Below are 13,423 nucleotides of genomic sequence, written 5' to 3' on the forward strand. Positions count from 1 at the left end.
AAAAAAAAAAAAAAGAATTACTAAGTCTTGAGACCCTGGGTGATCCCATGCATCTTTCTGGAAACGCTCAATATGTGTCTTGTGAGAAAAGCTGCTCAACCTCCTCAGAGTGACTTTAGGCCATGGGGAAGTGAGCATCACTGATGTTTCTCCCGCCCCGCACCCCCTCACCACCATCACTTCCTTATTAACAGGCCACGGTTTGAAAGCGCTCTCAAAACCTGAAGCAGTATTTTCCTACTGAGTCACTGTATGTGTCAGGGTAAAAAGACATTTGTGGGTGAAATCGCAGTCCTACCTGTCTCACAGCTGGGTCCAGTGAAGCCCTGTGGGCACGCACACACATTGGCAGCAATGCAGGCACCTCCATTTCTACAGCCATCTTTGCAGAAAGCTACAATAATCCAGACACATGAATAAATCAGACAACAGTATCAGACACAAGGTTGTCACCACGGTGTATGTAAATCGCTCTGTAATCTCTATGTCCAGTTTTTCTTTACTCCCTTCCAGATGTGACAGCAAAGGATGAAGGATACTGTGGTTTCATCATGAGACAGTAGTTTGTACACATGTGATAATGTTTCCAAACTCATACTGAGTTTGACTACACGCTGGCTAAAGTGCTAAAACATGAGAGAAGTCTCTCACCCTTCCAAAAGTTCTGGGCTGGCCTGTTGATTTACACTCACCAACTGCAGTGAAGAACCATTCACTCCAGTGGCATGCTGGGGGAATAGCAGTCACCTGCTAAGGAGAAGTCAGGGCAGAGGCCTTGTGAAGCCTGACGCATCAAACGCTGAGTAAAAGCTTCTCAGGCAAGCTTTCCTCTAGGAAGGAAAGAGCTGCGGTGGGAACTTGGTTTCTTGGTGTAGGCTACCTCTGACACAGGGGAGGACGAGAGGAGCAACAACAGCAAGGAAAACCAAGGGAGGTGGGAGAGTCTGAGAGCTCCTCTTCCCAGCTCAGTTTCCCCACTGACCCACGAAGGCTGCTTCCTCATGGCAATGGTGGCCAGCTCTGTGGGTCAGCAACTCATGCCAGACACTGGCTCAAGGGCTCAACTAGAGCTTTGAAGGTATTAGCTCATCTGAGGAGCTGGCTATGCTTTCTGAAGGTGGTACAGGAGGAAAATTCCTAACTCTGGCATCAACCAAAACCATGTAGGCTGTGTTGATTTTAGGCCTTAAGTCTGTCTCTATCTTCTGCTCAAATAAGGGGAGAAAAGAAGAGAAAGAACAACAGACAAACAGACAAAGAAAACCAAAACAAAATAGAGTCGTGACCCAGTAAGGGTTTTTAGATGCATTTGGAGCTTAAACATCATACATAATAGCAAATGTCTTCATGGACATTTAGGGGAGCTTAAGCATCACACGTAATGGCCAGGTCATCTCCAGACATCCCTTAACTGACTTGCAAGTCCGTTGACGGCAGCAGGGAACACAGGGACTTAGGTCCCAGTTACACTTTCATGTCTAACTCCTTTCCCATCCTCAGTAGGAAGTTAAGCGTCTTGGTTCAGAAAACGTGCAGTCCTAACTTCCAGAGGGATTTTAAAGTTTCTTAGATATGTTCCTCCATCTATGTGTGAGTGTGACTCTGTTGGCATCTGCTTATAATTTCTTGAGTTGCTTATACTTCATGACCTGGTTTTCATAGCAGACAGGAATCAGTATCAAGCAGAGATAAGAGAAGGAAGCACTGAGGCCAGCAAAGCCAAACCAGATGTTTTGGAGGAGCTTCTAAAGGTTTAGTTGTATTATCTTTTTCCAGGCAAATGCTCATGAGTTATGGACTCTGAAGTGAGTAGAGGTTCTTTATGAAAATCAACAACATTTTGAATACCGATGCAGCAGACAGGGCACTACAGACCAGGCCTGATGACCCACACCACACTGACTCTAGTCTTCTCTTCTTACAGACATATGAGCATAGTAGGTCTCCTCTATGGAATGCCAAGGCAGAGGGTACCGTATATTTGAGAGGTGAGCAGCTTTGGAGCCTGAATTATCTACATTATACAAATTATTATATTATACTAAAGAATATAAATTCTATCCTGTATAGGATTTCATAGTTGCACATTTCCTGTGTGAAGCAGGGCATAAGGTCACCTGAGAAAAGGCTTGGACATGGCCAAGGAGGGAGGCGGGACCTGAGGGGAGGGTGATGAGCCATGTACCAACACTCTGAAACACTCGTGCAACGCCCTGTCCATGAGGTGCAGAGGAGAGATGCAAAGGGACGGGAGAGAAGAGACGGGCAGTCCTGCGTGTGACTACTGAGGAGTTGCCACAGCAGCTCCCTACCTTTGCATGTGGTTCCGTTCCCAGTGTAGCCAGGCTTGCAAACACAGTTGTGTCCTCCAACAGTGTTAAAGCACAAAGCGTTTTCATCACAATTGTGTTGGTTTGTGAGGCACTCATCGTGTTCTGAAATGAAGAATACAGTTTTGTTACTCAAGAAGTGTTTTCTCAGATATCACACTTTAAACAAAGCAGCGTCTTGGTTAATACAGAGCTGTTCTTCCAAGTATAGACGTAGGCAAATTATAAATCAAAGACAGCCCTGGGTGGCTTCAGACTTTGGAGTATTATTGTGCAGCTATAGAATTACACATATAGTCCATTTTTTTTAACTAATCTGTCCCAAAGTATTTGAAACAAAGGCTTACCAGCAGCAGGACGGAACAGACATTCTCTGAAATAGATGCCAAAGTAACCCCTGTGACTGACATTTAGGGAGTTATCCTTGTACAAATAAGTCTGCCATCTAATTCTTGCTCATGATATGTGATTGGCACCAGGCAAGTTTTGGGAGTTAGATGCTAGCAGTTCACATCTGCAGCTCCACTTGCCAGAGTAAAGATTCTTATGCACGGCTTGTGGGGAGATCTTACCTTCATTGCCCTCCCTCCACAAATAAACCATCCTGGGTCTATTTGATAAGACAGATTTGCCTTCTAATATATAAATCTAATGTGTGCAAATGCATAGATGATGCACAGCCAACATGATGTCACCTTCAAACCAGGAATGGCTTGTCCCTTTTCAAAGCCCTGAATCACTTGGTCCCTCTAGCATGCCTTTGAGAGAGGCAGACCGGATCACAATAACTTGGAGGAGGCGACTGTGACCCAAGTGATCACACAGCTTGCCCAGGTCCCCAGGGTATTAGGTTACTTCAGATGTTCAGCATTCAGCCAAGATACAGAAGTTAATAATAAATATAAGGTAAGGGAAAATGTCTAATATGTTGGGCATGAAATATAATATTGAAGAACATGCACACAGATTAGTTCAGGGCCTAGAATTCCTTATTATCTGGGTTTCTTTCACATCACTGGGCTTTTCATTTTAGAAGTCTATACCCAGGGCGTAGCTGTAACTTCAACAGTTCTGTATTTGGCATGTACAGTTGAGACTACACTGTGATTTAAGACAACTCTTAATGGACTGTCTCATGTTTTTTTTCAATATGCATTAACCTTTCACTATGATCTCATGTCTCATAATATAAGGCAGTTCAATTATGATCATTTTAACTTTACCCCTGTAATAAAACTTTTTGAAGCTATTCCCAATAATCAATTAGAGGAACACAAAATTATCAATACCAGTGCTTTAGAGTTGTATCAATGGATATGTAATATGTAAGTTCCTAGCAAAATTACTCAAATATTAAAATCTAACTCCCTAATACTCTCTTATATCAGAACATCTCCTAACTGTATGAGTCCTTGCTCATTGTTTGTAGTGAAGGAAATGTGCATTGTTACACAAACTCCTTGCACTTGGGCATCCATAAAATGTCAGAGGAGCCAGAATGGGCAGTCCACCTTCCATTGAATTCTTCTGATGGAAACAAAAGAGATCTATGCTCTCAAGTTTGTACCTGCTGTCAATTTTCTTCCCAGAACAGTTGGAAGCATTATAGTTAATCAATGAGTCTATAGGAGTATAACTGTCCACCCTTTAAAGAAGCTGATGATGGGTTAAGTACCATTTCCATCCCTGTCCATCTTCTCTTCTTCACTAGTTCATGTTCTCTGGGTAGAAGGCAAGCATAACATGATTCGTTTAGCACCCAGAACTTAATGTTCTATAATTCTTAAATAGTCACCCTATAAAATGACCTGCTTGCTCTCTTCTCAAATCGCTCCGGGTTCCTAAAAGGAGGATGTGTGCTCCTGAGCAACCGAAAGGCAGAGACGGAATTTCCAGTGTCTAGATCTGCCTTTCCACACACAACTGTCACTGCTTACAATGTCCTTCCCCCCAGATTCCCCTGGAAAACACTGGCCATCCTTAGAGACCATGCTAAGGTGCCAGGTCCTTTGTGAAATGCCTTCATGTCTCTGGGCTGCAAAGTCAAGGTTCTCTTGGCCTGAGAAGCACATACCAAGCTCTGCTGTTGTCTCTTCCTATACGGAGCTATGTCTCCCACTCATCAAACCTCACCTCCACTTGGGCACTGTAAGTATTTAGACAATAGTGTTTTTCCTTTAGATTTCCCTTCATTATTTAATAGAGAATGTTTCCTGAGATATACAAGCAGATATACTATATGTATATATTCTCTATATTGACATATGGACATATTCAACCCACATTTTTTTATATAGAATCCAGAATCTTCTAGAGATAGCTGACAAAGTCATGTTTCATGTATTAAAAGTTCTTTGTTTTCTTTCTTGGTATACAGTGTAACCTGATTTCATACGGAGGGAAGGCAGAAAGCATGGCACATGGCTACCATCATAAGATGTACAAAAGCAAAGGAAGAATGACACAGATGGTCATAAAATCCAGAGTCAGGGGGAGTTAGTCTGGGTTCGTGGAAAATTGAATATTTTACATATATAGATATGTATATATACATATAAATATATACATATATGTATGTGTGTGTATGTGTGTGTGTAAAAGCACAGATTCTAAACTACAGTGGCATCTATGAACATTTATTCTTTTGTTTTTATAATATTGATGCTTTTTCATATTTGAATGAAACAGAGTTATTCTTAATAACCACACTATGAGTCATTGCTTACTATAAGCCACATAATTTGTAAACAGCTTAATTCTCATATTTAGATAGAAATTATGTGTCATTATTTTATACAAATCTATTATTGAATTAGCTTATACAAAGCTAAATTTGCCCTGTAGAGATTAAACAATTTACCCAAGATTACAGGGTTAGAAGCTATCAGAATTCTGAAACACAATATCTGACTCCAAAAGCCATAAAATTGCTTGGTCATATATTTCATGTGCATATTTTTCAAAAAGTTCTTAGTGTCCTTTATATTTCTCTGTGATTTAAAAAAATCTGTAATTTTATTAAAACAATATTATAAAGAACTTGTGAATTAGACACATACACAATAGTGTAATTAATCAGAACCAAAACCTTTACATCTCATTAATTTTTTATCTGGGTAGACTAGCCATATTAAAGCTATAGAATTTGACATTGGTTTTTACACTTGCAGTATCAAGTTTTATAAATTCATCCTCCATTAAAAACTGTAAAATCCATGGGAGAGTTAGAACTAAAAAAATTATTGATTTATATTTTCTTTTATGAGTCAATTGTACATTACCTGCATCCATGATTTTGCTTGCATTGCAGATAAAGTTTAATGTTTCTTGGTGTGTGTGTGTGTGTGTGTGTGTGTGTGTGTGTGAATGTGTGTGTAGTTTTCCACTGCTTTACAATGAAGTTATCATTTTATTATTGCATTTTCCACCATATTTTTAACTCTGTTTGGTAAAAGTCTTATCAGAATTATAGGGCTTCCCAGGATTAAAGTAACTTTCCATGCATATTGACAGCCTCAATTTTATAAAGCCAAGAGACCCTTTAAAAAGAAAAGTGTGGCACATAAAATGATCACTTATCTTTGAGGCAAGGCAGCCAGTTCATAGAAGCTCATGGAAAAGTGTACAGTTGTCTTGAGAAGTTTATGATAATAGTGTCAGTAAGTTTAGATAACTGATTTACCTCAACAGGGACTGGCTGTCTATTAGATTTCCTCTTATGTTTCTGCAAACCACATTGCATGCTTTAAGAAAGCAACAGAATCTGCAGAAGGCCTCCCCTGCCCAACATTGTTCCACACACCTGCCAAAAGAAACAAGTAGTTCCCTGTGCTGACTGATGAAGACCCTCAAGACAACAGAACTATGGATCTGCAGCACTGGCAACAATTGTCAAATAGCAAGAAGCAACACACCATTTCTATCCTATCAACTCAGATCTTTGAACCTGCACACAGCTTCTTAGTATCAGCATAAGGTGATTACCTTGCTGTCGATCTTTTCAAGAAGGATAGAATCTGGGTTTGAACAACATTCAATGTTACAACATAACAATTTTTTAGATGACTCTGGGTATCTAGGGGGAAAAAACTGGGATTCATTCATACCGTCCTCTACCTCCCTCCTTACATTTGCACAGGTATTTAGGAAATATTCTCCTTACCACCAGCAGAACATATCCCCATGATTAAAACCTGTGTGTCCTAATATCACCAACACTGTGGGATATCACTATAATATGGTAGATAATTTCAAACATGTATGGAGATCTGTGCTGATTATGACCTTACCTAAAGATGAAGGACAAAATATTACTAGCTATTTTAATGAGCAGTAACAGGGAAACCATGGGTTCAGTAGTGCATGTTCTGATTCTGAAACAGACATGGTTTCAGATATTGGGCCTCAGAAAGACAGGCAGACAACTTTTCTAGATTAAAATGGAGGAATTACAACTTCTAGAGGGGACATAATAAAAAGATCAAACAAGCAACAACAAAACAAACAGAAAACAATGAATGCAAACACTCACACGTAACAGACATTTAGTAAATACTTCTTATCTGTTTGTTACCTGCTGGGATTTTTACCTTCATTAGGTTATGTTCTGACTTTTTTATTTCGATTCTGTTGAGGAAAACCTAAATAGTTTTAGAATTTGTTCTCTTTATAGACGTTTTAGAACCCAAATATATTTTGTATATTTTCCAGAATGTTTCTATTTTTAGTGGTGGCAAGGGAAAACTACTCGCTGTCAGACTGATAAAAAATTACTCACTTTGGTTCTTAGGATTGCTTATTTCATTCCCTCTATATTGAAGAAAAAGTAGGAATCACATCATTTTCACAGATATATATTTTTAATGTAGTTGAAGTAACTGCAAGAAATGCCCCTCCAAAGCGCGTTTGGTACCCACTCACATCCATGTTCACTATTGGATTTCCTGCCAACTGATCATCCTGGCTCAACAGTGACTTCCTGATGTTGTTCCCGGAGTTTGTTGTGATTGGCTCCTCTGGCATACTTGCTGTGCTCCTGTCTGCATTTGCACTGGTGTGCCCACCTCCTAACTAACCTTTATTTGACCAAGAGTCCAAAGGAAAGCACCTCACATGTCCTCCTCCCTGTGAGTGACTGACTCCACAAAGAAATTCAAATTAGTTTCATGAGGATGCTTCTTGTGTTTCAAGAATCAGTGTTGTCGAACACATTGTGAGGCAACTGATGTTTTATACCTGATGGCCAAATTATCTGTAACTGTTCTCTGAACCATTCTGTGGGTTATTCTTTTTAATTTTTCCTTAGTCCTTTATTACTTTTTTATTCTATTTTTCATTTGCTAAAAATAGATTTTTTTCCAAATTATATACTCTGTGGCTCCCTGTTCTCTAACTTCTCAGAGATTTGCACAACCTCCTCTCCTATCTGAATGTACACCATTTCCATCTCTTGATAGAAAACAGAATCTGAGCAAAAATAGTAATAACACAACAAAACACAAAGTCTAAAACATGATAGGACAAAACAAACACAAGAAAAGGATCCAAAGACAAAACACATTGAGAAGCACAAATATAAACACAGATAGAGCCGGAGACACACATGTTTATACACACGGGAATCCCACAATCACACGCACTGACAACCACAAATATAAACACAGATAGAGCCGGAGACACACATGTTTATAGCACAAATATAAACACAGATAGAGCCGGAGACACACGTGTTTATACACACGGGAATCCCACAATCACACGCACCCACAACCACAAATATAAACACAGATAGAGCCGGAGACACACGTTTATACACATGGGAATCCCACAATCACACACACTTACAACCACAAATATAAACACAGATAGAGCTGGAGACACACATGTTTATACACACGGGAATCCCACAATCACACGCACCGACAACCACAAATATAAACACAGATAGAGCCGGAGACACACATGTTTATAGCACAAATATAAACACAGATAGAGCCGGAGACACACATGTTTATACACACAGGAATCCCACAATCACATGCACCCACAACCACAAATATAAACACAGATAGAGCCGGAGACACACATGTTTATACACATGGGAATCCCACAATCACACACACCCAAAACCACAAAACTGGAAGCCATTATATACTCCGTCTTCTTTTTAAGGCAAGTTAAGAGCCAGAATTAAGAAGTAGAAGTTTAAAGGCAAGAACCTTCTGGGTGTAGTGGTACCCACCCGCAATCCCAACACTCCAGAGACTAAGGCAGGAGGATGGTGAAATCAAAGCCATGGTGGGCTACTGAGCAAGACCCTGTTTTAAAAGCAAAACAAAAAGACTTCACTAATTAGTTTCAAAGTTTTAGGCCAGAGTGGTGGCTTATTCTTGTAACCTCACTCACTGCTCAGCACTGTGAGACAGGAAGGTTACACTCAAGGCTAGAGAATTAGAAGACCAGGTGCGATGACACACTGAAGTGATTCTAGCAACCGTGGTAGGGAGTGGGAGAACCATCCTCCTCTCAAAAGATCAACCAGCCGACCAGAGAAGCAATGACACCACTCTCAGAAAACAATCCAGGGGTGTACGAGGGGTAGTGAACCTTGGGCTTCATGTAGCACATTTAGCACAATGACTGGCACGAGCCTGGTCCCCAGTAAAGGCCTGCTGAAGAATACATCCTCACTCAGAGCTGTGTCCCAGGTGAGCACTCAGAGGCCTGTTGATGCAAACCCTCTAGGTAGTATACAGTGGCTAGCCTCCACTCCTTCCTGCTCTCTTCAAATGCTTGCTTTTCTTCTTTCCCTTCAAATTTAGCACTAGGAACATGGAAACACCCAAGCCATCAGGGAACACAGCCTCTGACTTTTAGGAGCCATGATGGACTGCCCTTCCCCTTCTCAACAGCTCTATGCCAGGGGCAGAGTGACTTTGTTTCAGTGTATTTGGAAGTTCTTGTCTCCACTCCTTATCTCTGTTTGCTCTGCTTAGCAGGTCTCAGGTGTGGGCACTAAACACCTCTTGCCTGGATGAGTCAAAAGTCCTGTGAAGTCTACATTGTCTCCAGGTGGGCACACCTCCACATAGCAGGTGACATTTGCTCTCCCTCCTAGTCCCATCCCTTTTTCACTCCCCTACTCTTTTACAATTCAGCTTTTAGCAACACACTATTCATTCTTACCATCACTGAGGCACTGACAACCTAATATGATGTTCACTGTGGCCTTTCTTAACCAAAAGTCCCCCCCCCCAACACACATACACACACACACACACACACACACACACACACACACTCATTTATTACATTATCCCACTAGTAAGTCATTAACTGAGGTTCTGCTGAAGGAATGAGAGTCGAGCTGTGTATACTCACACAAGCTTTGATATTCATACATATTCTGTGGTCTGTCAGAAGCCATCCTCCATGTTCTATGGTTGATCTCTACTCACATCAGCAATGGTTTCTTCAGAAACCTTTCCTGAACCTCTCAATCTAACCTATTTATAACCATTCAGAAGTGAAGAGTCTTCACCAAGCTACTGAGATGTCTGTCTACAAAGATGAAAGACACCTGAAATTACGTGAAGCACACCAGCCTCTTGCCCTGCTTTGGAAATACGATACATATTTCCCTGTTGTAATATCTATAAGTGGTATTAGAGGATACAATCAATGAACCATGCCAAAGAGTATGTCAGAACAAGATTCAGTGTGAGAGGGAACTTTTGAGATATAAATAGTGCAACGCTCTGACTTGGACTCTCTGAAGAATGCCAGACTGACACGAAAAACCATATTCTGACTATTAACCTTCCAATTATAAAAGTTGCACAATTTATATTTTAAAAGGATGCCTCTCTGATCCAAACAACAAACAAACAAAAAGCTGTCACTTTCTTCCCTGGGGATTTCACCTCAGTGTGAGCCCCACTGCAGAGCTCCTCTTTCCTACCACAGTTTTCCTGAGCCTCCACCATGGAGAGATCCAAACACAATACCACTTTCCATCCCAAAGGACAGCTTACATTATTCGTCAGTGCACTTGAACAAACGCGAGTAGAAAAACATTGTTGGCAGACTTTCATTTCATGCTTCTGTGCACACTGAGTTATGAGATTTAATTTTTCTGACTTTTTCTACTAATATCTTAATATCTACTCTTTCTATTTGGAATCATGTTGATGTTGTGATATCATTGGTTTGAATGTCAGGGTTTCTCATGTTCTAACAACAGGTATAGTAGTTACAAGAAGAATAAGGAAAATCCCTGCCTTCATGAGGTTAGTAGCTTCTATTGCCTCAAATATACACAAGTTTAACCTGTTAATGTCTATACATATACAGAATGCATCTGTATATATATGCATATATATTATATATACATGCATATATTATACATGTATATGTATGTGTATATTTTATATGTTTTATATACAAATATATGTATATATACATATATATTGCAGACATATATAATATATATGCAGAAATGCACACACACACACATACACATACATTGTGTGTAAGTATGTATAATTTTCAGACACTGGAGATAGAGAGGTGGCTAGCTTATGCCAGTGCTTTGTTCTGTTGGGTTTTAAGAATCAATCTAGGATTATGATACTTTTTCTGTTGCCTTGAAAGCCACCTGTTTAAGATTCAGGGATTTTTTTTTTGATAATATAATATGGCTAAAGTGCCTCTTTGTTTCCTTTTTGCAATTTGAGATGCCTTTTCTTCTAAACCTCGTTCAGAACCACTCACATTTACTTAAGGAGGTTCCTTCCGATGCCGTAATTGTCTTCTCGCCTTTCCTCACACAGGGGATTCTTGTCCTCAAGAAGCAGTGGAAGTTCTATGGAGCAGCCCGAGGAGTGCGCACTACCCTGTGAAGTTGTGTAGATTCTCCCTGAATAGTGTGCCACCCAGCAGCAGGCTGGGGCTCCATATCTCCTCTGCCCATCATTCTCCTTCGAGCCCATGGCCTCGGGAAACACAGCCAGATGGTTACTTAGATATTAATAGAAATCTACTGTAATCTCAGAAGAGGTGTAGCCTGAGGTACCTGCTACCCAGGGTACCAAATGAGGAGGACACTGTTTCCTCACTTTTATATGTCTGCCTCCAAACTCCAAGGTCCCCTGACACCCGACACCTCCGATTCACTCTTTGATTACTCGCCTATCACCTGAATAGCACTTAAGAAACTTATAAGCATGACCTGTTCCTGAAGTGGAAGTGGATATTTTCATTGTAACCAGCAGAGTTTTGCTCTTTGTAGCTTTCCTTTGATGCTATTTAGACATGTTCCTCATATCTTCCCCCAAATGATAGACTCCATTCATTTATTTATTATCTTCTTATGGAAAAGCTGGGTGAAGGGGGAGGCAGGAAAGCAAAATGAAAAAGATCTGTCTTCATCAAAGAACTGCCATCTTGAGTAGATTTCAGGGGTACACATGGCCAGCTTCACTGGGACTTACTTGCTCATTGCCTGAATCCCAGACTTGCCTAGACTCTTGATTCTCAATCTTAAGTAAAAAGGATTATACTAAAAGTAAAACATCTATTCTAAAATCTCTGGATCTGATGAAACCATGATAGCACACAGAGTTCTCTGAAAAACAGATGCGATTGCTCAGCTACATCTCACATGCAAGGCGCTAGGAAGTGGACTGCTGTCCTCCAAGACTTACTGCTAGGTGATCAGGCTCCTCCTTAAAGCCGCCATGTTCTTTGACATCACGCCCTGCCATATCATAACTGGGCCTCTGCCTACCTAGCCTACTCCAGAATGCTTTTACTCTATCACAGCACAGAACACCCTGGATTATAGTTGTTATTCACATATCCATGTTTGCTTAGAGGTTATGAGCTCTTCGGTTATAAGGCAGATGATAAAGAATGGTTAAGGGAGAGGTTACCCATGCCAAGTGGTTAACAGCCAATTCTTGAGTGACATCCATACATTTGAGTAAATGCGACTTCATGGGAGACTCCGAGTTCCATACATTAAGCATATTATCATTGTCAAACCTTCCAGAGGTGCCCTGTTGAATCCTAAGTGTTCTACATAGTGTCTACCTGAGATTCATTGCTCCATCCATGTTTAAGTGACTACTTTCACCAATGGGAAAAGAAATGAGTCAGTTTGGCATGAGGTCAGAATCATCCTGGTGTTAGAACAACCCCACCTGGGTTCTTAGAAGCTCCTGGTCTGAGAACTGAAGACCTACAAGCAAAGATTTTTGTCAAATTGGATTTATACCCAGATTCTCTTATCTCAGTTTCCACAGATCTCCTATAGAAAAAATTATTAAAGTATTTGTTATTGTGTGGTTGATTAAAAAACAAAGCAAAACAAACTCAAAAAGCAAAACAAAAACAAAAAACCCCAAAACTGCATAACGTGATCTCAAAAGCCCCCCCAACCTGGATCAGAACCGTCAATCCCGTCAACCTAATCAATTCAGCAATCTCTTTTCCTTCATCTTGATTCTTGTCCATTCTACATTACATATTTTATCTTACCTAAGATAAAATGAAATCCAAAACTTAACTGGGAAAAATCCAAAAGGCATCAGAAAATCTCAACTGTAATCCTGAGTCTTCTCCAACATCCCTAGAATGTGATTATACATACCAACCTATTTGAATATATTTTATGAATATGCAAATGCACCCACTGTATTCTTATTTCATACGGCAGGGATAATGATCAAAACAAAAGGACCTTATGTCACCTTCCCTGCTGTCTTCCTTGGCTTGTCTTCACACTTTGAATAAAACCCAGTCTTTGCCTTGACTACGCATGTCCTCTGTACAGTCGCTGCCTGCCTGCCTCCTCCACTCAGACTGGCTATCTGTGTTCCTTGCAATGGGCATCTTGCCATCTGGTCCTTTTTGGATGATTTAATCCACACATTTTCACATATTTTCAAGGGTCACTTGTGCACTGATTTAAGGGCTCTCCTCACAGGGTATATCTGTGAATAAGGTATTCCCTATAAGATATTTGGTTGTATATCTGCATCTGTCTTCTACATTAAAATTCCATTAAGGTAGAAACCCTAATTTGTTTTTGC

The 13,423-nt window shown here is 40.3% G+C and overlaps 1 protein-coding gene across 3 annotated transcripts in view; it reads right to left on the reverse strand.

Moving 5' to 3' along the window:
- Nucleotides 1-13,423, reverse strand: part of Nell2 (neural EGFL like 2) — a 363,671-nt gene that overhangs the window by 66,013 nt on the left and 284,235 nt on the right. For all 3 annotated transcript variants that reach the window (XM_031353723.1, XM_031353705.1, XM_031353713.1), the window contains exons 15-16: nt 2,313-2,435; nt 299-394 (exon numbers count right to left, since the gene is read on the reverse strand). In XM_031353723.1, the coding sequence (XP_031209583.1) occupies nt 299-394; nt 2,313-2,435 (219 nt within the window). The remainder of the gene's footprint in view (nt 1-298; nt 395-2,312; nt 2,436-13,423) is intronic.

Source organism: Mastomys coucha, unplaced genomic scaffold (assembly GCF_008632895.1).
Source record: "Mastomys coucha isolate ucsf_1 unplaced genomic scaffold, UCSF_Mcou_1 pScaffold11, whole genome shotgun sequence".
In the NCBI taxonomy this organism is placed as follows: domain Eukaryota; kingdom Metazoa; phylum Chordata; class Mammalia; order Rodentia; family Muridae; genus Mastomys; species Mastomys coucha.